The 25,879-nt window shown below is 42.0% G+C and overlaps 1 protein-coding gene across 1 annotated transcript in view; it reads right to left on the reverse strand.

Moving 5' to 3' along the window:
- LOC128713478 (uncharacterized) overlaps positions 1-6,227 on the reverse strand; it is a 32,363-nt gene extending 26,136 nt beyond the window's left edge. The window contains 1 exon segment of the mRNA XM_053808338.1: positions 6,085-6,227. Within this exon segment, the coding sequence (XP_053664313.1) occupies positions 6,085-6,227 (143 nt within the window).
- Between the last annotated feature and the right edge of the window lie 19,652 nt (positions 6,228-25,879).

Below are 25,879 nucleotides of genomic sequence, written 5' to 3' on the forward strand. Positions count from 1 at the left end.
AAACTCAAATATTACCAGCAGCATCATTGACACTGCAGGGATAATATTTGCAGCATAATTCTCCAATTCCGCATCTTATGCTGCAAGGCCTCGCGATTACGTAGCCGTCTAGAGTAGCATACACACAGATTCGTATGTATACCGCTGGGTCAATTTCAGACCCATGCCACCCCCCTCAACGCTAAAACCGGCTGGTTGCATTTTACCCAGCTGATAAGTCGCTTTTACTTTCGATCACAGCCGTCTCGTTCGCGCTCGAACTCCAGGGAGAGAGAGATGAAGCATCATCTCGCCATCGACCGTTACGGCGGAGGTTACAGTTACAAGACTCCCAAACGTGCACGCAGCTGCCGTCATCGCAGCGGGCCAGGATCAGAGACCGAAACCGAGCGCAGACAGTGCGACAGACCCGCCGACCGACTGATCGAGCGCGAACGCGTTGACCAGTTTCAGTTGCTACAGCACCACGAAACGTCGTTGACGTCGACGTTACCGTTATTGCAAGTGATCGTTCCAGTGGCAGAGTCAAGCTCACCTTTCTCACCAGTTTTGGGTGAATAAATAAAAGAGAAAGAAGTTGATTAAGAGGGAAGTAACAGGAACGCTTTTTAAACAGAAGTCTATCGCACAGGAATCAGAAAGTTTTGTAGACAAAAGGTGTTTGTAAATGTCTAAAGTTATGGACCTACTTTAACCTACAGACGAACCGTAGCTCGCGACGTTTAATTTCGTATGCAAATGAAGTTTGGTCCGTTTTTTGTTGTTTCAATTCCGTCCTACTCGTTTGGGGTAGGCAGGTTCAGTTGGTTCGGTGCGTGCGAGTGATAAGCGACCCCACACAGCCACAACGAGGTAGAAACGTTTGCCCGTGGTGCGATAGCGGAAATGTGTAATTGACGCTCCGTATCAAGCAGTCTTTACCGCGGCGTCTAGATTAGGTCACCCGACCCGACCAGCAACGATCAACGCACATATCAACTATTGTTCTGCACATCGCCGCCAAGAGAAAGCAACAAGATGGTACTGTCGGTACTGATGGTCCAGACGCTAACCACCCTGCTGGAACCACCGCCCGCGATCGGCGGTACCAAAGGTCTTTCGCCGACGGGGCAACCACATCAACCACAGGCCAACATAGCGGTGTTTATGTTTCTGTTTATGCTGTGTGCTGCCGAGGTCGTGTTTATTAAGCTACTCGCCTTAACGTCCTTTGGGAGTGGTGATGTACTGACCACTACTGCGATGACTGCCACCAACAGCAACGCCACCAGCACTACCGCGACCCAAACTACGAGTACGAACGGCGATCAACCCACAGTAGCAGAGCGATCTTCATCTCCAACCGGTCAAGAGTGAAGAAATGATTCGTTCGCTTTGTTTTTCTACAAATAAAAGTGATCACCTTGGAACATGCTATCCTTGGTGCGAGCGACTGAGGGAAATTTGGTCCATGTGAACGTGAAACTTTACTCCTTACGTTGGGGCCACAGATTTTTCACAGTGCTGTTGTGTGGCGAAGCATAGCATACACTGTGATGGAATAGAAGTGTGAAGGACGCGTGTTGAAAGCAAGCATTAATGATTTGTTGTTGTACAAGATCGTGGAACTGAAGGTGTGATGTTAGTTGTGGGGTATTTATTCGTAATGTAACATTAAAACACAAACTTTGAAAATTTAGCAGATTGTTTTTTTGCTAATATAAACCAGTCAAATTAATTTTTGTCCAAAATCGAATTTAAGTTAGCTTGAAACTTTATGCCCAGAAAAGCTAATGATACATTATACGGCAAACAGTCCTATTCATACTGCACACACTGTGACTGTGTTATCATAAAGAGCAGGTCACAGTCAGCTCGTGCACTACGGTCGAGAAAGCAGACAACAATCATGTGCATTTGCGGTTGGTTTATTTCATTTAAGAACATTGGCCAGAATTGAGCCGTGCTGCGTTACGTCCCGTCATCACAATGGACCGCTTAATCTACCGCTTCTATCATTCCAGAGTAAAATGTACAAAACAGGTTGGATAGGGAAATGGAGCTGGTTATGCAATGATGTGCAGTAGGCAATATCGAGGTGTAAAATGTAAGAATAAAAGCGATGTAAACAGTGCAGTAGATATGGTAATATAGGCGTTTAGTTTATAAAATGTGCCCAAAGTGATAACAAAAGTTTGTTGCCGAGTAGATTGTGCTGTGAGAGAATACCCAACACGGAACCCATCGGAACGACAGCGAGAGAGTACGTGTTTGGACAAGAGCCTTGGAGACGATTTAACCTTGAGACGCTCTACTCTTTGCATCAGTAGACACTTAAAACACGGCCAAGAAAATTCACTAGCGAACAAAATCAATTGCACTAGTTTTGCGGCAAACAGTGAAAAACGGTGGTGCATTTGTTTGAGACTGTGTAATAGCGAACTGTTAATGTTAAGTGTTTGCAGGTTGATATGAAAATCTACTGAAAATAAAGTTTTTCTGTTAAACAAATTTGATGTGTTGTTGTGTGTGCTTTCGACGGGGAAAGTTTAAACCGTAAGTTCATGAGTAAGAGTGAATAGATTAAGCAACCAATAACCTTAGCTCGTTTGCATTTGGCATTTTGGAATGAGAAAGGATTAAGCAAACGAATTAATATGCAACTCTGCGTTAGCAAAAAAAAAAAACCGAAGGTGACAAATTGCACATTTCCATAACAAATGGTCCAATGCTTCATTTCAGTTGGGAAGAGCTTTAAAGCACGGTTTGGATGGTTTTATCGCTCTATTCGTATCGTTTTGATCAAAGGATTTTGTGTTCTGATCACATCACAGCGAAGTAATTGAGCGCACAGCAAACCGTTCTCGGTTGAATAATAATAGTTTTTAACGCTTTCTGCGCCTAGAAGACAACAGCTCAGCAATTGAACCATCACCATATTTTGTACTTCCTTCGATGCGACATAGAACATTGCTGACCGGTATTTTGCTGGTGGTCAATCAACTGGACGAACAAATTTGGTAAAAGTCCATTTCCGCTGCAATAATCCCTCGGCCCGAGTGAACGTCACAGGCGATGCCGTTGAACTTGGAACCTTATGGCGCACCGTTACCATATGTTACCCGTTCGGCATTGCGTACTACCACGGGACGGATGTAGCCGTCTCGGGCAAAATGCTAATGAAGTGTGGTAATTGATAGGTGTTTCCGTTTCGCTAGTCTAGCATCGAGTGTCGGGAAAAAGGTCGAGCAAATGGTTTGCTTTTGGGGTGCGTATAAAAGTTCTTTCGCAAAAGTTCTTTACAAAAAAAACATAAAATGTTTTTGGTTAATTTGGGCGTATGCGTTGTGACAAGTTGATTTACTTATTGTTGAAGTAAAATTATAAATATTATAAATCAAAGATATAGAATTATTCACTCAACTGTAACTGGCAAAAACACAACATTTTTGTTTATGCAATACAGTCTAAAAATCTTTGTAAACATTTTAAAAGCTATAAGGTCTACCTACATTTAGCAAAGCACTACCAAAAACCAACGATAAACTATGATCTACAAGCCGGGCAAGCTCTACAACCGCTCCAGAAAGCGATACTGTGCGAAAAGAATCGCTATGCCAATTCACTTCACTAATTTTTCCTTCAATTCACCGGTTCTACCGTACAATTCACTGTATGTTTTGCAAAAAAAAAAAAAAACAATCGCTAGACTACGGATCAACTCGCGTCTAATTAAAGCATTGCCCTTGCAACAGAATTGAAAGCCTTTTTCCACAAGACCGCTTACATCAGCAATCCAAAATTGAGAACACCTTTAGAACACATTGTACTATCACTTCATTTTCATTTAGGTTTGATTCTTAATGATACACTGGACTATATTTTGCCAAACGATGCGCCGTTCAATTCTATTTTTGCTTTAGCAACTAGGGCAACCACTCTACTACCCTGAATCACATTTACTACGAAACTGTGGCAACTATTTGCATGTACTTTTCACCATTCACTGCGAACTTGCACAAACATTCTATTTCCACACCTGCCCGTACCGGAAGGGCTCGGTTTTAAAAGATCGCTTGAAATTAATTGCTTCTCTGGACCGCACAGGAGTTGGTACACGTTTGTAACGAACACTAACCGGAGACTGCCTGCGGCTGCTCGGAAGTATAAGCGACGAACCTGTGTCTCGTTCATCCCGTCCACGGCGTTACCTTTCCTGCTTTAACGTGTGCATTTTCCAAGTTCCCCAAGCCAGGTGTGCGTTTCTATTTTTTGTTAATCCCCTTTCCACCGTTTCACCCTCATATGGCCACCACGGGACGGCCGTTTTCCTTTTCCTCTACATATTATTTTCTCTTTCCATCGTACGCATCGTCCGTTGCCTTGTGTAGGTGGTTCCGGATTCGGAAGCAGGGAACGGGCTTCCATCACGACGACATGCACACATCGTGCGTTAACCGTTCATGTATCCTTCCTCGACACTCCCCTCGGGGCGCACAGTCCATCGCAAGCTGTTAGAACAAATGTGCGGAGTGGAAGGAAAATGGTGTTTGTGTTCTTTTCTTTTTTTTTTGTTAAACACATGCACCGCACAGTATGTTTGGTTGTGCAGCCACAATACACGATCGTACGGCGATCGGACGCGTGCGATCGTTACTTCCTGTGCTGGTTTCGGTGTGGTCGTCTACCTTACACCGGAACAGAATGATCACAAAGCGGAAAGTCGAACAAGCGATCGTCTGTGCTCGCTTTGCTTTACTGTTCGGTTTACATACGATGATATTATATGTTTCATGTTAAAAATATTGATCAATTTTTGTGTTATAGACACAAAATAGAGCTAATTTGCAAACTTAGAAATTGGCCAATATTTCTTAATAGTAAGCACAGGTGATCACCTTGCTACAGCTGAACGCACGCGTTTCGAGTCGCATACTTTCCCATACTCGCTCTCAGTGGAACAAACGATCGTTATTAAACGATGAACGGCAATGTTGCTGGTGAAAAGAACTCAACAAGGGGTTGCATCAAAGCAAAAAAGAAAGGGGTTGAAAATGCACATCCACTACGCTGCTCTCTTTCAAACGGTCAGTTTCTGTCATGTGTGACGAATACGCACACTGCTGTGCATACGCACCAAACCCCATTTACACACACACACACACACATGGATTACTTGGGCTTTGGCCGTTAGCTTTACTTCCGCTTTACAGCGTTGAATTTGGTGTCGATCATTATTTTGCTTAAATTATTGTGTTCCACTACCACTGCCACAACTGTAGAGGGTCAAGTGTACTTTATTCTAGTTTTGGTGTGGATTTTGTTTATTGGGCAGAACCTCACATAAGTGTAACAGTCGAAAGCCGAAGCCATTGCGCTGACAGTCGGTGAAGGTCATGGTTTTTTTTTTTGGAGCTGAACATTTAATGCTCCGAAGTAAAGAGAGGATGCTCTCTGATGGAGTAGCTTTGCGGTAACTGAGAAACGATTGCACGTGACGCAAATATGTTTACAGAGAAGCATAAGGGTGACAATTGAAGTATTGTTTAGCACAATTTTTTTACTACACAACAACAATTTCAAATAGTGAGAAAAAAATGTGTTTTTATGTGTTTTGCTGAACAAATATTAAAAATGCTCACTTATTAATAGAAACCGTTTTCTTATAAAAGTAAAAAAATTGATTTTAAATTTCTGAACCATCGAAATAAACAGTAACTGTAACTGCGAAGTTTTTTAGGCAAGATTATTATATAATTTGACTTTAGATATGGTAAACAATTGATATAGTTAAAAAATAGGGCAACTATATATCACAACCATTCTGAAATATTTATTTTTCTCTCACAGCAACGATAAATAAAGGGTGGCAAACAGAATGATTTGGTTTTAATTTAATATACCCCCAAAAAAATGTATCTCCAGGCAGATGAAAGCATGTTCATGCAATCCATGAACAATGAAGACCTGCTCTATCGGTGGTCAGACAGACGATGGTTATTATTTGCACGGTTTCAAAACGCACCAACTGCACAATGCAATGGGTTGCATTTAGCTGAAGTAAACTTGCATTAAGATACCGATCCCAACAGGGTTGAAGCATACCTGCGCAACAATCGGTGAGTTTGGGTAACGAGAAAGATGCTACCGGCGATGCCGATCAGCAGCGTCATCCCCACGCCCGGTGTCAACTTCATCGTTGACCCTGGGATCCCCGGACTGCCGAGAAACAGGTCCCCCGGTAGCATGCCAACGTTCGGTGAGTTATGCCTGTCCGCTGTATAGTTTGTGCGCCGTATCTATTGCACAGGATTAATTTCACCTTCACTTTTCGCTCCAGAGCCGTACTAAAACCACCGGATGCACTGGTTAGGTGGCATGTTATCGATACCATCACCATTCCATCGTTCCCGTATGAGTATGGGAAAATTCCCAAATACACCACGTATCATCACTTTCACGCTAATTGTCCATGTTGCACTTTTTTTCGGCTGAATAGTTTTAAGAGGATTAAGCAATGTGTGGCACTTTTTTGGGATTTTCTTTCTTTTTCGGCCCAAAAATCAGTTCTCATATAACACTGCTATAATAAAATATAAAAAAGGCAGTTGCCAAATAGAAGTTATCAGCGGTAGGTCTTAAAAAATCTTGAAGAATGAGTTGGATAAATTATGTTTCACACTGACTCTGCACTCTTTGGGCGATCGCTATCGAACTGGTTGAAACAACACTCACACGCTTTAATTAAAACATTACTTCTTACAGCGCCAATCACAATGGATGTTTATCGCGGTTTTTGTTCAGTTTTTCTTTTATAATTGGACGACCTAATTCTATTAACGTGCACACCTTCTATATCTTTGATCGAGATTTTACAATGGGTAGCGATGACAAAGATTTCTCAACATCCCATCATAGTGTGGAAAACAATTAGTTGAATTTATTTGTTTTTATAAGAATTGATACGTTTTAATAAAGCCATTGTTGGAACTTCGTATGTGATTGTAAAGAGTATAGTATTATTTTAAAGTTTTGCTGCAGTTGCAATTCAGTTTACAGATAAGTGCAACAAAAAGAATGCGATTCGTTAAACAATGTGGTAACTACGATTGTAATCCATTTATCAGTGCGATAAGAAGTAAAGTCAATCGCGTCCCCATGATGTCATACTTGGAAGAACCATAAAAATGCATTCGAAAGGGGCACGTTGTTATCAGTGTTGTATATTCAGAGCATTTTTTTATTTTATTTTCCGGATTATGAGGCATGAAATTGAGAAATTGGGAACACAAGTCCGGGTGTATTTATCGTTAGATAGTTCGAGTAAGTAATGGACCAATAATTCTTCTAAAATAACCTTTGCTGCTAGTCCTCTGTACACATAGCACTGTGATAATTATGTGCGATTCGATTCCCATGTCTCTAGCGCGTCAAGAATTTGTGAAAGCATCTTGTTTGGGAATTATTCTCGATTTAGGTATGTCGTACGAAAGCTGCCATCTTTATCAACACATTTTTTTCTGTGCACTGTATCCGGCCTCATCTTCTGCCCTCATTGCCACTGATAACACCAATCCCCACACTCAGCACATGGCACGTGATATTTGTTCATTTTATGCACAGCGTTCGTCTGGTATGGTTGTCTAGTAAAACGCCAACGCAAACTAATGATAACTGGAATGGCATGGAATTACTTCATCCAACTCTCAAGATCACATGATGTGTTCAAGGTTGATTACGTCTTGGCAAGGTAAGTAGATCACTGCGTACAATATGGAATTTAGTTTGAAAGGAACAATTTGTCACATTAGAACGTCACCAACTGCACTATTCTTAACACGATTGATCCTGGAGGCAATCCGAGTTTCGAGGTTCAAATTTCTGGGGTTCTTGCGCCTTAAACGACGTCCACTACAAACAGTCTCCACGGACGACTGGGGCACAAAACGCACCACTCAAACCGTTCGCTTAAAGTCGTTCAATGTCCCCGCGTGAAAACGCGTCAGCTCCCAGCCACAACAGCTCAAGTATCTCGCATCACCTGCGCTTATCTTGCGATGTTCGTGATTGCACATTATCACCAACAACCTTTCCCGCACACACGAACACATACACCACCACGAGGTGGGAATGCTATGTGCGCCCACAATTTTAACCCCACAAGCGTCATATACCACTCCCCATACGCGTGGTGCCCGTTTGGTTGAAGCACAAAGTTACTAATTAGTTCCTTACACAAATTATCACTTCAGCGAACAACAGTGTGAGCGTGAGCCTGCATTTGCCTTTTTGCACCAAGGATGGGTGCCTTTTATCTTTGAGGAAGTATTTTTGCACTAAAACGCCTTCCAAAACCGTTTGTTGGTAGCGGCACGAATCAACCTTGTCTCGTCGATCGGAACACGGAGACTGAGATGAGATGTTGCTACCGAATACCGTTTCACTGCATGATTTAAGTCACCCGGCTTTGGGTTGGGAAAAAGTCGTCTGTGTGTCGACTGTCTGCTGCTGATCGGTCATGAGATCGCAGTGTTTTTTTTTGGGTTTGTTTTTGGTGAGCAGCTTTTACTTCAGTGACACTGCACCGTTCGCTTTCTCACGTGCTCACATCTATCCGTCCCCGAACGGCGAAACGTGATCCCGTGACAGCAGGTGCGTTGAGGTTAGGGGTAAATGGATTGCGTCAACCAATTTCTTCTGTATTAATTCCTTTCGGCCGCCCTTCGCAGGCTGTCACCTATTGGGGTGTGTTTGATTGAACTGTTTATGTGCTAAGATGTGCTATAAATGGACGTTTCTTTCATTCTCCTTCTCCTCTTTTAAAGCTCCAAAATACAGCATATTACTGAGACCGGCAGTGGCCAGCCTGCCGAAAATATACACTCAAACACACCGGCCTCCCATTCGGAAATGCCATTCGAACATATTCGAGCAGTTCCAATTTCGCTTTTAATTGGGATTGGAAATGAGCGAAAGTGGACGATCCGACCCGCGCGGACGAACGTTGTGGGATGTGGAGTGAGATTTTGGAGGTACGGAACATGTGTGTTGCGTGCGAATGGGGAGCGATCGGACTGAAAAGGATCAACAATTGGAAGAAATGGAGCTTGTCGAACATTGATAACTAGTCCCGTCGGTGTAGCTGGGGTGTGTTGATTGCCGGTGAAGGTACTAGCATAACTTTTGATCTCATTCGCTACATAACTCATATGTACGGAGAAATGTGTTTTGTTTTCGCTTTGTTTTTTTTTTCTGTTTCACTGGTTCAACAAGTGCCCATCGGGTGCGTAAAATCAGACCGAAGAGTAAATGAATTGTTTGTTTCCTTTTTTCTTACCATCGTTATGCTATCATGCCTCTGGCAATTGTCAGGTTAGGGATGGAATTTGATTGGTTTGTATCATTAAGTTATCGGTGGGGAGGATAGAAATGTTCCAACGTGTAATTAAGACCTATATCTTAAGGCGTTGATTGATATGTAGGTATGAAAAAAAAAACATGTCAGTGACAAAGATATCAACGTTTTTCATCTCTAAAATAGTAGATAATGAGTTTGAATAATGTAATAGAAGCCTTTTCTGTACTGAGCATCGATTTGTTGAATTATTAATATGAAGGTATTTGTGATCTGTTAATTATGACAAACAATTACCAAAACAAGAAGTAAATAAATAATAGATCGGAAAAGAAACGTATCTTACTTATTAGTAAATAAATGAATATGGATTATTATTGGAGAATAAATTTTTGTATATAAACGTAACAAAAATAATACTAAATTTACTAAACAAATCAAAGGAATAACATAGTGAATATAATTTTCTATCATGTTTAGTTGAGATATCCAAAGAAAAGATTGAATACTGTATATGATAAACTGTAAATAATTTGTATTTTGTATCTATTTATATTAATAAATGATTGTTATTGTTGTTTTTTTAAACAAGAACTGTACAACAGCCAAACAACATGAGCATATTATGCATTGGCCTACAGCAAATATCCGGCTATTATTTAACTCATAGTTTAAGGAGCTATTACATGGCAGCCATGACCTAGTCATTCGCCTTAAGATATCATAAGAAGGAAAATGCTAAATTCCAACGCTAACAAATGAACAATAAACTCGTTCCGAGGTAAAATCTCTACTGTTCTCTCAGACCTCTTTAGCATGAAATATCCGGCTTTGGGCCAGAGGCCATCTGATCTGATCATTGGTAGATTATAACGCGGCATGCAAAAAAGTTTACCCTCTGTTTAGTTCACTACTCACGGTTAAGAAGAATATATATCATTTGAATAGGGTACTTTTATCCCTATGAGTTAGCATAAAGATCGTTTGAAAAAAAAATTAAATTTAATTTAAGAGATAGCTTCAATTTACATATCATACTACCAAACGACATTCGCAAAGATTTAGCTATTCAAGATGCAATTCTCCGGTGGTGCATTAAACGACCTGGGATGCTTAAGTACCGTCTTCAAACCGGAACTCCATCAACCGTGGCGACGGAAGTCACGATTTGACCAGAAGCTCATAAATCTTCTTTACCATCTCTTGTCACTTGACCTGACTTCATTCGCATCGCATAAATCGATAAATGCAGCGGGAACACGCAAAAGACCCCTATGGGGTCAGCATCTGAATGCGGTTTCATCAACGATGCTGCCTTGCTTTCATGCAAAACTGATGATGGTGGAGATCGAAAAGCAAGAGAGCATCTGTGTGATTTTTTGTTTTAGAGTTTTTGCTCACCAATTCATAGGCGACAATTTTCAAACCACGATGATATAAAGTTTGCAATGAACTTGTTTTTGTGTGTTTGACTGCGTGTGTCTCCTGTGCGCTTGCTAGAGTAGAAAAACGCCTCATAAAGGGAAATAAATGTTTTTTTCTTTCTTCAACCTACCTTAGCTTTTCCCGGCGCCGCTCATAGTTTGGCTGTTCGGCGGTCAGCTTCTCCAGTATCAGCCTGTACTGGCGCAGTTTATCACTGAAGTTGGACAGTTCGATTAGCATTTTTTGCTTTCGTCGTGGTAGCGTGGTTTCGTCTCGAGGTGGATTCCTACTGGCTCGGGAAGATCCGCTCCGTTGCGTTGCTTAAACCACAAAAAATGTCAGAACTGTGCGTAGATTTCATGCATACGACACTTTTCACTTCGCTTCTGCACGGAAAATTCATTTTTCGTTTGCTGGACTGGAAGAAATGAAGTGCGTGGAGACATTTCCGCGTGGGAGTGTATTGTGAATAAATTAATCGAAATGGATACGTTGCTGTTTTCGGTTGCTCTTTGCTAAGTTGCGCCTAAAGGTATGCTATTTTTAACAAGCAGGGGTTTTCAGTGCAGTGAAGTGAACGGAGCAGTTTTTGAATAATCTATCATTATGTGTTTTTTTAAGTTTGCTTAAAGTTTCATTATAGTATTTAAAGAACATTTTTACAATTTTATGACGCACACTCGTTGTGATGAATAGCATAAATTCAGGCGTTCTGGCTGAAATTCTTTTTTAAACGAAATCTCCAGCAAGGACATATACGAATTTCGTTCTTAGCATTTGTTGGCAACAAAAACGATTATTTAAGAACTTCCTAACACTCGATTACTTGCCACTTAATATGCCTTTTCGCTGTCCTCACAAAAACCATCTGCTTGTTGCACTTACATTTGAAACACTGTTTCACAGACTTATCAAATCGGAACACATGACCCTAAAAAACACACGCAATAAACTTGTTCTGTTTAAACAATGTTCGCCTCCCTTTAAAGAAACTACATTGATCAGCTGTCACTGTTAAACATTCCTCCACGCAACGCACCACAAGCGAATGACCGCGTAATGGAGGTGTAATAAACCCCCGCCTGAACTGGGGTACGCACATTCAAATTGAAGACATGCACCTTACCGCCGAAATTAAACACCGATGCGATCACGTCGAGCGTTGGGCATTAACTAGCCGATACCCTCCGACTAATGCGCGATGCGTTGGCACCGTCTGGAACATTGGAGGATCTCGGACCGAAATTAAAGTTTTCACTATTCTCACTGTCCAACACCCAGCTACTGTGTCGCACTACTCCCGGCGCGTTCTCCGCGCTAATTCTACCAAATCATTCCACGGTTTCCGATCCGCATTTGCTGAATGCATCCAACCCAGGGACGACGATTAGCAATTTTCTCACGTTTTCGTCACGAGCATGAAAAATGGGAGCTGCTAATACTGCCGCGATTGTAGGTGGTGTAGAGTGAACAAAGCGAAAAGAAGACTCCCGTGAAGACACATTGTGAAACGTAAAACGTTCGAGTTAAATATAAAAGAAATCGCAATGAAAAATCTATCTGATTTTATTATTTTTTTTCGCAAAGCGGCGGCATACGACACTGGGCGCAAAGTGCTCGTGGCGAGCGAAAGAAACGAAGACACCAACCTTAAATGCAATAATGAGCCATAGTAAAGGAGCTGACCGCCACCATCCATTATTACCCACGGGCTCACGGACAAATTGCACCGAGGGAGATGCACACGGTGGCACAGGTGGCGAAGGTGGGCCTGGTAGTGATGGTGGCCTTGCGGGTGAATTTTCCAAGCCCCATTTGTTTTTTGCCACCGCCAAACCAGAACGGTACAGATGATCGAGATCTCGCACTGACGGCCAAACCGGGAGGGGGTCACAACCTTCACCGCGGTGTTTCGTTTTAAGCGCACGAGAAATGTCCGACATTTGGATGCCCTCCCACTGTCATCGAAGAGCCGTTACGTAGTGTAGTTCACTCGGGAAAAAAGTGGAACGGTTCCGAAAAAAAAAACACACGCACAACCCCGATCCTATCAACCAATTGCACTGTCAGCGTTCACATCACAGCAGCTGAGGCTTTTTGTAATTGGAACATTCCGTCTCGGGAAGAGTTCCAGCTAGAAATAGACGGTTGCTCTGGGTAATGAGAAGATAACTTCCGTACTTTATCACTAGAGGATGACGTTAGATCATTGCCGGTGTAAGAGGTTTTACTGAACGGCACACAACCGCCTCAGCTGCATCAAGAATTCCACTCGGAAGTGTAGATAGTTCACCGTGAGAAGTACAGCCCAGGCCTACTATGTCGACACGTTTATCTTTGACAGCTGTCTGCACGTTCGTCTTTATCTTTGCTTGTCGCGATCACTGCACACTCACGCACTCAGAGAACACAGCTTTTTGCTTGTGTTATGTTCTGGAAGCTTATCATTTTCGGACAGCAATAGCTGCATACCGTTGTCTCACAAAAATGTGCGAAGGTGAGCGGGTTTACACCATCCCGTTGAAGGTTATTTCTGGGAGATTGATCGCTATCAAAAACAGGGCGTTTCGCTAATAGATCGATAATTTTTGGGATCGCCGTGAGGACAAGCAACGCAGAAAATTGTACGCACTGTTTCACTACCATCAGCAAAAACAGACATATTCGACACAAGCGACACTATGTTACGACAAATTATTTGTTTCACTCTTGTCACTTGTTCGTTAAGTGAACACTTTCGCCATGTGGCAGCACTCGATCTATATATCACGCGATTTATTTTTTTTGGAGTTTTTTTTGCATCATTTTGGCAACCGTTTCGTTTGTTTACCTTTTCGTTAACACTTTCACGCTCGGCGAACTGTTACAGGCCGTTTCCGTACCGATGTTCGTGTTTCACGGCTTCCGAAACACTCGCGACGAAACAACACTGCCAATTCTCTCGAAACGCGTCAGCACCGGCGTACTACCGGACAGCTTCTGACCTACGAAATGCGTCCGCCCGCTTTTCCAAACTTTTGCCGCAGTGGTTTCCACGACGGGCACTGCTTACGAGCGGCAGTGGGAGATCTTCTGCTTCTACTTGCACCGGCGGTCGTCCGATGGAGTCAGGAAGGGGGTTTATGGAAGTTGGTTGCCAAAAATGATGGCACTTTAGTGTGTGCGAGAGTGTTTTATTTCCTCAGTATGTGTTCACTATGGCGCAGGCTGTTCCTAAAAATATAAGAAGACACTAACCGTGTTGTGTTAGTGCAGGGTTTTTTTTTCGTTGTAGAAAGATAACAGTAACAACCCTACCAGCAGTACCTTCCAGCGGTAGCTTCGGTCCGCATGTGAACGTGAATGCAAACAAGCGAAATGAACCGTTTGCCGTTTGGCGATGACGCCGTTCAACAGCCACTCCTGATAGAATGGAGAAATGAGAAATCTACAAGCACATGCCGCGCACCGCCATTAGTACATTCCCGAGCAATTAGGCAAAGGTCTAACATCTACCGTGTACGATTGGAAGGCGCTCTCCTTCCATTCCCTTTTGCCAAAGCCCCCGGACCAGCATTGTTTCAGCATGGTCACGGCCGCTTACTGCCGCTGTAAAGCGTGTAGTTAATCATGTACGTGTGTTGTACGACCGCACACCGCACATCTTTCCCACCACATGCTGTGCAAATAAGATGAAGCTTTTCATCTCGGCTCGCGAGATACACGAGTGAGTGTAGTAGTAGGTTAATAGTATACGCGTGTTATTAGATTAGCTCTGTTTTGGTGGTGTTGTTGTTTACGCACTGTACTGGAGAGCTCACACTCTCAGGTGCAAACATCTCGAACCCTGCTGAGACACTTAACCGACTTTTCCAGCTATCGATGACGTGATCAGCTTTTAAAGACGATACACTGAGAGGAAAATGGTGGAAGCCACAGCTCGTGAAAGTGAATTGTAAATTATTTCGCGGAGGATTTTGATTTTCGGTTACATCAGGTGACTTCTTTAAGTAGGTTCGGTTAGTGCCCTTCGGTAAAGATGGTTTGTGCGCTACTGTTTGAGCAACAAATTTCACAGAAAGATGTTCGTGTAAACTAAGCTATTTTAAAGATAGATACATTAAGCATTAACTATTGTCTCAATATGTTGTTGTAACAACTCAACTCAATACAGTTGTCGTAACAACAACTATATTCTTCCAAATCTATAATTTATTTCATTGCAACATTAGCAGAAACAGGTCAATAATTTTTCCCTGTTTATCTCGCATGCTCAGATTTAAACTACAATTAAGCATTCCATACAATTAAAAATTCCTTAGTAGTACAAATGAAGACAAGGCAAACAACAACACCACCCTGACGCCGACGGCAAAATCCGCAAATGAAATTCCTGCCTCATAAACTATTAAGTTTACAGAGGGCCACATTAAAGAGCGGGTGGAAAATTAAATCAAAAGCTCGGTACATCATCATTATCATCCTGTTGCACCCTTCCTTTAGGGTTTTCAGGGTTACTGGCGAGCGGCAATCACCAACGATAGGGCGCTGGGCGACACATTGTATTGTTTCCACCTCCAACACCGTCTGATCCGGTGTAGTTCGCGATTCAGTGCGGTTGGAATGGTGTGATGTGACGTGAGAAAATAAATTGCCCCAAGAGGGAAGAGACCACTACAGGTGGGAGATTCAATTACAATGGAAGGCGAACTCGAGACAAAAAAAAGCGCGAACGCAAATTAGACTTAGCAGCTTGACGTAAGGGGTTAAGATGAAAGGGTGACAAAGAAGGGACTATAAATTACTGATAAGAGCAAACGATAGCGATTTTTACTACCCATTCTCCCCCAGGAAACCCAACACCGATGGTGTGCGTTTGTGCACGTTTTGCCCGGTTTAATCTTGAACTACAAATCAATCTCTGCGCCGTGATTATCAGGTGGAGATGAATGGGAAGACTCTATACTTTTCCGTATCCGTTTCGGTCGTCTCGGTGCGTGTGTAAAGTACGGCTTCACTGTCCGCTAATAAAGCTCTCTAACAACGACAGCCATTTTGGCCGCGACAATTGATGCGCGGCTTAGTAATGAAACTGCTACCTTAAAGTGGGTGGTTATGCTGGCTCCGAAGGGTTACAGCATATGCAACGCAACGGAGGCACGGAAAAGTGGCAACTAAAGTGAACTAATTGCCTACGTTGCACGGCACGGTAGCGGTGTAGTGGCGATTTTTCTTTCATCTTCAAAGCGCGCGTTCAAGTTGCTTTTCTTTCCAATTTCGAGACGAATTCCATTTTTTTTTGTCCATTTGTCCATTTCTTCTAACGTCACCTCACTCAGCGAGGGTGGCTTTAAACAGTGATGTGACACATGCTTACGCAATCGTTAAACTCACTCAACCATCCACAGTGGACTTCCTATGTTCGACGGCTATGGAATTTGTAGCATTTGAGTCTGCTGCTTGAATCTCGCGCCAGGCAATAGCTGGGTTAATTTATGAGTGACGTGTAGTTATCGGTTTACCGCATTCATTCACTTTCTATTTGACATTAAAAATCCCATAAATGCGGAATAAATTAATAACTGTATGATGTTGCCTATCAAAAGCCGTGAAAGAGTAAACCACCCAAGGAAAGGAGATAAATCAAACAATTTCATATCCATTTCGGTGGAATACATCAACCAGGTGTGAAGTAATGTTTACGTCTTGTAATTCGTCATCATTCACTTGTGTGTCCAACACGCGGAATGTGCGTCCATCACCATGGCAACGGTATGGAGGCGTAAAATCTCACTCTCTCTTCAACTGGCCGCGAGAAGCAAAACTCATCTCACCGCCGGCCGTTCACTATCAGAATCGCTCAGGCGCGGTTTAAATGCGATGTCACGTGGTTGTTTTTGTGCCGTGTGTGGTGCTTATCGCACAGTACGCTTCTGCCTGCATGCGCTCCTGGTGGTGATGTTGAGCGGGAGAAAATACACTATATAGCGCTTGTAAGACCTTGTGATTGGCGGTGGCCCGCACGCAACGACAAGCGTCTCTGTTTTCATGCGAGAGAAGGTGGAAAAAGCTTCCGGTGCGATGATCACTCACGTTATGAAAGGGAACGCGTATGGGGCGGGATGGAAATACACACCCACCCAACCCCAAAAATTGGGGTATGTAGAACAAAAAGTACAGAAGTACGCTTCCTTCAGGGTTAGAAGTTTAAAAAGTTTGTTGTTGATCTAAAAATAGACATCCCGTCGAAACATTTTCTCGCGTTTTGTTTTTACATTGAAAATTTAAAAAGATTTCCATAAGGGGGTGCCATATTGAAGTAAATTTACACACCCTAGTAGATGATAAATCTTCCATAGAATTTGACAGTTATGGTTCAGGCTTTCAAAATTTTCAATCAAGCAGCCATAACAAAACATCGCACACAGCAAATCACATTTATGATTGAATTCCAGTTAGTGAGAAGCCTCATCCTTCGTAGTATACTGTTCGAATGAAGGAAAAAATAGACAAAATCAACGAGCTTACGGCGCGATTCAATTCCGGACAAGCGAATGGGGTTTTTCTTACCTTCTATAGGGAGCAAAAGCTCTAAATCCTGGCAACACATACCCGTCTGTACATAGAAATGGTGCGCGATGGCGAGATTTATGAGGCTCATAAATAGAGGATGCTCAACAGCTTACCCGAGAGCACGCTTGGCGCATACATTGGGTTCCTCCAGGATGCTTGTTTTCGTACATTCAATCCCTACAAGCAAAGTTGTTTTATGATTTGCTTTCGGTGTCTTTTTTTCGCTTTCTATGCTCTGGTTAAGCTAAAGCAACATCATGGCGTCTCGTAATGGTGGTATTTATTCGCAACGAGTATAAGTGGCATGTTACGCACCGTGCGTGAGGCTGGCGCCATATGGTAAAGAACGGGTAATAAAATAACCCATTCGTGGATGTAAGAGTCAAGTGGAAGTACTAATTGTGTTTTTGAGCATTAATTAAACCGTCAATGGTTTATTGGAACGCTACAAATCGGCTGTAATAATGGTGTGTTCATAGTGAATTGCCTGAATTAGTGCTCTGAAAGTTTGAATTTGTATTACTAAAATTTGCACAAAAGCAAATGAATTTCATGTCAGTTTTGTGAAGTTAAAAATAATTACATTTTTTTAACATTCAAATTATAATTCTCAATGTTTATTAGTCAGGAGAAATATGTAGGGTACTGGCCATATCTCATATTCATATTGATATTTTATACAAAAATATTGTTAACCAAGTGAGAGTATCAACAAAATATAATTGCTGTTATTTATTATTCGTACATGTAAGAATCGATTGTTCTTCAGTAAAATCACCTTAGTCTTTTGGTAAATTCTATTAAATGTGTAACTAAACAAAATAATCTTCATAAATTATTGCGAGTACTTCAAAACAATACATGAAAATTAAAAAAAAAACGCCATAAGATTCCTTCAACATACAGATGACATCAAACATTTGCTTTACATTCCCTGCATGTTCCAAATCACGTGAAAATCGTTAAGAAGTTTGCCGATTCCATGACGTAAACAACCCCCTTTGCTGCTTTAAACGAACACCGACCGAACCGCACCAGCGGGATATTGTGTCCTTGGAAATAAAAATAAATTACCAAAGTCCTTGTGTAAGGTATCCTTTTCGCCTTGTTTTTCTCTCTTGCTGCTTTTCAAACAAGCAAACACATCCCGTTTCCCAGCACAAACCAGCCCCAGACGCGGAACGCTCTTTAAATGAGCCCCAGGCGATCCAGCCGGCGGGCAACATCGCTGTTGTTGGTCGATATACGTGGGAAAATTTTTACCAGCCTCCCAACACCAGCGGCCAGGCAAACAGGAGCATAATAGGTCGTACACCGCACCGCATAGCAATCGCGTGAGCAATCCCTCCGACGGGGGCTGGCAGGAGTTTATTTTTATTCATTTATTTTTAGCACACGCACACCGAACCGAACCATGGCACGGTCAGGGGCCTTTGGCAGCATAAACATAGAACGGGCTCATAGCTTCCGCTTTGCATAGCACGTCAGAGATCCGCGCACGTGTGTGTGTTTTATGATGAAGGAAGTGTTCTGCTGCGTATGAATGAAATAGAGCATGAAATGAAAGAGGATTCCTGGGATGCAGTAGACTTCCGCGTGGAAGAGAGTGAGAGTTTTATGCTATGGTCACGACGGAACACGTGACAGATCGAAACGAAAACAGAAGAAAATAACTCCAGTACGAACGGTGGTGAGTCAGTTTCGATGATCAACACATTCCGTGTTGTGATAGCACGAGAGCAACATAGAAAGTGAGAGGTACAAGTGTATCAGCTGCGCATGGTCCAGAATTCAGGGGGACGCAAGAAAATAACTTCAGTACCATCATACGGAGCAGAATCCACTCGGCAGCATCACGATGCACATTTCGTTGCAGTTATTTTTGCCGTTCAAACTAAGTGTTTCAAGTTTTCATGGGACGATTTCCTCGTTGCATCGCTAAAATGGAAGGTGTATCGCGTATTGCATACCGTACAGGCGTTTAAGTGGTAGCCGGTCAGTACTGTGGGATCCGTCAAAAGTGTTCTCACGCGGCTTGTAGCTCACCGTAGTGAGAAGCCCATTGTTGCTGTGATGCTGTGTATACAAGCTGTCTAGGGGAGTGCAAAGCTTTTCTTCTCCCGTAGTTTTTGTTTTGTTTCAAAGCCAAGATTATTTCGTGACCATGGCAATGATGTACCCCAACCCAGGGCCATCATCAACCTGCAGTGAGTTGAGTGTGGTATGCTCGCCGCAAGTGAGATGAGTACAAGAGCAAATTATTTGAATTCGTTTTAGAACAAACTCTCGGTATCGACTCGTGTGGGTGATAAGAACGAATCACTTGCCAAACGAAGCCAGCATTCGACTGTATGCCTTCGTTCAGTTCGGTTTAGCAGCAGCCAGCAGCAGCAAACACACCGCCAGCATTGGCAAACCGTACCAAACCAGCAGAAAGATCTTGTTTCGCGGGCAAGTGTAGTTTCCCGAACCGTGAGGGATTTCCGTCCCGAACGGTCGAACCCAAGCCAACCGGTTCGCACAAACTCTATCGAAATCGCTGCAAGCGCGTGCGACATTCGCTTTCAAACGGTCAACCGGTGTGCACGTGCTTTGCGTTAGTATCGGACCGCTTTCAAAACCGGGTCCCTCTTCTGGAGGTCGGTTTCTGTTTCAACTGACCTATCCTCCTACATCTGTCTGCCTGTCTGTCTGTGCTATTAAAACGTCTTTATTGCTGAAGTGTGTTCACGAGTGTCTAACTGGAAGGTTTGTTGCAATAAAGTTGCAATTGTTGGTCGCCGCCAAAGCACCCTGTAACGCACTATCGTTGGGTGTGTTTGTTCTTTATTTACGATTTACTACAGTAAACAATCAGAGCTTTCAGTTTCACAGTGAAATCATACACTCGAATTCTCGAAGTGACAAATAGTGAAGTGCTCGTGCTTGGATGAGAATCGTCACAGGATATCACAGCTTGTGTGCGAAAGTGATTGTGTTTTATTAATTGTTAAAGAACGCGGAGAGAACGTGAATGTGTGGCCATCGTTTAAGTTTTGTTGCGTCTAAAGCTTCTCATTTTTTAAACAGTTGAATATAAAAGAGCACATACACACTTCCACGACCTTGCGCATCGACAAGCGATAGTGCGATATTGTGGATGAACAGTGTCGACCGTTCAGCACGATCGCTGTACAAGCAGTTGGGCCGATTACTCCACTTACGCACTCATCATCTAATCCATCGAGACAGCCACTCGACAAGTCGACAGTTACGCTGATAAGCACAATATCGGAATCGAATGATTCCGCAACAATTACCATCAGCTGAGCGCGTACTTCAGTCCCTCGCCACCCGTCCATACGCAACCTGCTGGTACTGATTAGGCCGCGACTATTGCTTGCCCCACGGAGAGGGTTAAAGTACGGAGCCCTTCCACGTAGCACGCGTGATCGTACGAACGTGCGGAAGTGAACAGTGTGTGTGTGTGTGTTTAAGGGACTCCGGCCACGCGATCGTCGGGTTAAAGGCACGCAAAGAAAACAAATAAACAAAAGCGCATCGTGTTTTGCCGTAGGTGAACAGGGGGCTTCACCTGAGTAAAACTTATCGACGTTGGTTTGGCTATTGGTTGCGAAATCGCTAGGAGTTCCAACGAGTTGTTCAATGTAAGTTTGTGAAGTAAGCCTGAAACATTTTCCCTATCTTTGTGCATTGAAATCGATAGACTTTATACCAAAAATGTCATGCTACGAATAATCTTAAATATTATTTTTTATAATTCTTACTTAGTTTTTATACGTCATTTTTAAATTTGAAACCATATTAAATAATGTGTATTTTTTCACTAGCTGCCTCAATAACAAAGGTTTAAATTTTTACGCTTTTTAAAAGCGTATATGATGAACTGCCTGTTGGAATATAATCATCGCTGTATGCAAATATCGTCCCACAAAAACAAAAGCGGGGACTTTTACTGTTAATCACTGCTTAAGTAAGGTCGATATAACTTTGCATGGGATTTAACATTGTCTTCGTGTTTTCGATGTTCTAGGATCACTTAGCACTAACACGTACGAAGATGGCAATAAATTGCGTTTAGGTGTATTAAAGCTAGCTGACAGGAAGGTCGTATCGTTTGTTTCGCTTTCTACAGAGGGGACTTTTTTACAGCACTTGAATAAATAACGAGCATGATGCTATCAGACTGATATTGACCGGTTGATACACACTTATTAGACAGTAATAAAATTGGTGACAGCTTTGAGCGCATTTCACATCCACATCCATAAAGTTAAATCAGCTGTTCGAGAGCAAAGTATCTTTAAACCCTTCGGTGTATAGCTAACGGCAATGTGCTTTATTGGTGATGATAAAGTATGGATCATTCTGCAGTTTTCCGAGCGGCTACTATCAAACCATTTTACTCATGCCGAGCCCCACAAACTACCGGATACTTACAAATTGCCGTTGGCGTAATGCAATCAGCAGCTGAAAACAATTTAGCATCACAATCGCGCAATCTGTGTGTCGTAGCGGCAACAAACCAGTGCTCTGTGTGGCTTCCCGCAAAGCTTCTCCCCATTTAGTTTTTTAGTCAAATCATGCCGATCATGAACGGGTCATGAATCACTTTTAGAGACCAACACCGCAAAGCTTGTGACCGAATAAACAACGTTTTAATGGGTAAGGTTGGGCGGGTCTTGCGGTGTTTGTCAAGCGCATTAGGAACTATTTTGGAATTAAAGGAAAGGCTGTTTGTTTGTGTGGCAAATAGAGAATAAGAGGTTTAGGAACAGGTTCGCCAAATCTGCATAGTACTAGATGTTCTTAGCCATAAGTAGCTATCTTTATTGAAATCATCATTTACACATCTGTATTTAATTGGTGTTAGATGTTGTCCTTGGATATCATTACAAACGGCAACATTCCTCATCCAAGGGCACGCGTGTCTGATCTTCCAATCCTGATGTTATCGTAACCGCAAGATTGAATAACGATATCACAAGCTTCCCGTTTCTCCGTTTCACACAAATTGATGCAAAAATAATGAAAAACAAAAACAACATTGTAGATGCATCATTGCAAACTGCCTGTCTGATGTGGCTTGTGTGCCGTCTACTACAAAAACCCATAATCGATCTTTAAACGTGACAATGTACGTGACACCTTGGTCTCGATGGGTGTTGGGTTCTACCGTTTTGTGGAGAAACCCTGAAGGGCGATCAAATATTCGATTTTTTTTTATTTAAAAATAAATATGACAGTTTGTGTTGTGATGGAAAATGATTCAGCCGACGGTAAAATGGGAAAACAATGAGAACATTATTATTTTTCAACATAATAAGCCCACAGCCCACAGCATATTATTATATTCAATTATTGCAAGTTTGTTGCATGCTAAGTGCATTTGCATGCAATGTCAATCAAAAGTGACATTTTGCAAATGGCTCATGCTCATTTATGTCACAGTGTTCTGCTGTCTATTTCATACTGCTAGAACTACCAGGAATCATTTATACATTTCAATTAGAGCCATTTCAGTGCTCAGTTCGCCCAGTACAACTGTAGTCGCTTGGAAATGCAACAATTTGTACGACTTTGGGAAGCCTCAGTGTAGCCTGAAGCTTTTAAATAAGAATTAAGATAACATCACCGTTTAAGAGAAAGAACCCGGGTGAAACATGCAAACCTTAGCAATTTCTAATACGAACATTTCTAGCTCTGCTCTAATCTCCAACACTCCTGCTTATCCACCGTGCTGCAAATGGCCACACACACCCACAAAGTACCATCCCCCACCTAGTGTGACCGGCAAACAAACAAACCACGACCAATTGGTTTCAATTCTCTGGATTACGAACAGCTCCAGATAATCGGTGTACCGTAATCAGACCAGTTTATGGTGTGCTCTTCCGATTACGATGCCCGGCTGGGAGTTTGACTTTCCCATGGGCGAGTCTAACGCCAACAACACAGACCATCAAGGTCTAGGTGAAATAATTTCGAAACTTACCACGTCGGTTTCCATCCGTCTGCCACAGCAGACTGAATTTCTTCACCGGAACAAACCCGAGATAATTTTCCATCCCCGTGCCTTAATGCCATTTTATAGCCACAATTGTGCGAAACTTTAAATCATCCAATAAAGGTACGGTATTTTTTATTGCCGGTGTTTAATTTACGATTACAGAAATTTGACACAATTTATCTTTAGCACGAGTCACATTCGAGGCTGCAAAGTCACGGTTTTGGAAGGACCGCTGCGAAGCACAGGTTGCAGGGAAAAGTAATTACTCTGACTTTGGTGGGAGGACAACATTGGTAAAGTAAGAAAAATGGCTGACGAATTCTCCATCAGCTCCGAAATCCATTCTTCATTCGGAGTAAAGAGCAAACATTGCGATACGTTAAATCATTATGTTCCCGGCGGGAAAGTTTATAATGAAAAATAGACTAAATCAATAATTTAGGCAGTCCGCTCAGCAGGCGTAGAATATTGTCCATCGAAGTAGCGCTATTTTTTCCATCAAGCTTTCTTGTGTTTGTTGTCTAGAGCTTTTTTGCTGTGGGTAAACGGTGATAAATTACAAATTGCAAATTATTTCTCCGTCCAACGGTTGACATCATTCCAAATGTGGCCATTATTTTGTGTTTTTGTATTATATTTACCTACCGCCGGTGATTTGGTGCTAGATGGTAAAAGAGATCCTGGTGACAGGATGGGTTTTGGTGACGCTTTGTATACTAGACTGGCATTCGTCTTGGGCGAACATCAGCTGCAGTTTGATCCAAATTGTTGGAGGCAATAAAAGAAGCACACGGAAATGAATTCTTTTCGGATACTTATATTTGTTTTGGTTATCCATCCATCACTGTCGTGCGCAAACGTTGAAGGTTTTCAGCGCTCCCGGTAGGTAAGCTTTCCTCTGAACTTTACAGGTGAATAAACAAACCAAGCTAAGGCAAAACAATATGACAGTGAACAGTGAAGGACAATTATTAATTCTCGCCCCATTTCCCATTGCACGTGGTGGTTCCGCGTACGGTTGGCGGTCTTGCCATTTTTATGACATAGTTCTTCGGGTATATCATCGTTTGCCAACTGTTCTGCCAAACTGTCAGTTGCAGAGCTTTCCGTCGTTGACGGTACCATCAAATGAGGTAGTAGAAACTCGAAAATGGAACGATTTCTCTGAAAAATAGACCAGCTATAGTTGACGCTTCGTCATAATAAACTTTGTCCCGGACCACACTTCAGGAATACTCCATCGCAAGGGAGAGGATATCAATCAGCAAAGGGGCATCATTGTTTCCGTTTGTACATTTTCCTCACCGCAGCTACTCCTTCGTTCGTGAATTGTCGTGGCATGGTGAAAAAGTTAAAAGATGATAGAGTTTAAACTTTGACACAACCCATAATCAGTGTCATTCAAGTGGCGAAACTTTTCGTTTCGTTTGGCAAATACGCCATTAACAACAGGATGATTATGAACTTTGTTTCGATGGTGGCAAAGCAACAAATCATAGCTTTGTGTGTGGTGAACGAAGTTAATTTAGCGAGAACTTGCTTTCCAAGGTGTTAATTAATGATTTTCAGTGTGCATAGAGTGTTGAGCTTTAAGATTTTTTCCATGAAATTATGAATTATTTTCTGGTTTTAATCTGATCATTTTGTCCTTGCATAATTATGATCTATTTTTTCGTTATTTTTTATTTGTTTTCATCCCATTATGTTATTAGTTGCTCAATTCATATAGAGTTGATTATTTTAACTTGAATTTACTGTTGACAATGTGTTTTCAAAGTCAAACATAAATATGTACTCGTTTAAAAATGAATTTCAAAGATTTTCTATAGCTTTATTTTTCATTTCAATTTTCCAAATTAATTCATGGATTATTCCCGTTTGCTAAATCGGTTGAATAAAATATTTCCACGAAAACGATGAGGCCTGTTATTTCATTTAAATCATTCCGATCCTGATTTCCTTTGATTTTTTTTTAAAGTCCTCCATTGAAAAACAACATCGGGAATGTATAAAAAGTTAATTGAAATGACTACATCAAACGAATTTCGAAAGCAAGGATTGCGACCGAACAACAAGCAAACAAATGATGCACTTCAAATGAAGGTATGATTGCAATTTGGCATTTATGTAACACACTTCCTTGTTTATGTTTTCGGCTCGTTCGACACCCCGAAAGACGTGACGCTACACATTCCCGTGCTGTGTTTGCATTTTCTGGTTCATTAAAATAAGAACAAAACGTTTGAAAGTTCCAAAGAAACGGGATGGAGGATTTGATTTTTCCACCTTTCTGTTGACGTCAGCAAAAGTTACATTTGAAGTACGCTGCTCGGTATGCAAATATTTGCACACGGCCGCAAATTTCTGTTGTGTTTTTTTTCTATCTATCGTACTTTTGTCATTGTGAAATGGAGCCTGTTATTTTCTGCATCATATAGAACGGCGATTGAAAACATGGCCATGCATAAATCAAGCGAAGGGAAGTACTTTTCCAAGGGTGAGTGCTGATGTTATATGAGATACTTTTTATAAACTTTCTTTCCAATTTCAAATCGTAA

Source organism: Anopheles marshallii, chromosome 3, assembly GCF_943734725.1.
Source record: "Anopheles marshallii chromosome 3, idAnoMarsDA_429_01, whole genome shotgun sequence".
Taxonomy (NCBI): Eukaryota; Metazoa; Arthropoda; class Insecta; order Diptera; family Culicidae; genus Anopheles; species Anopheles marshallii.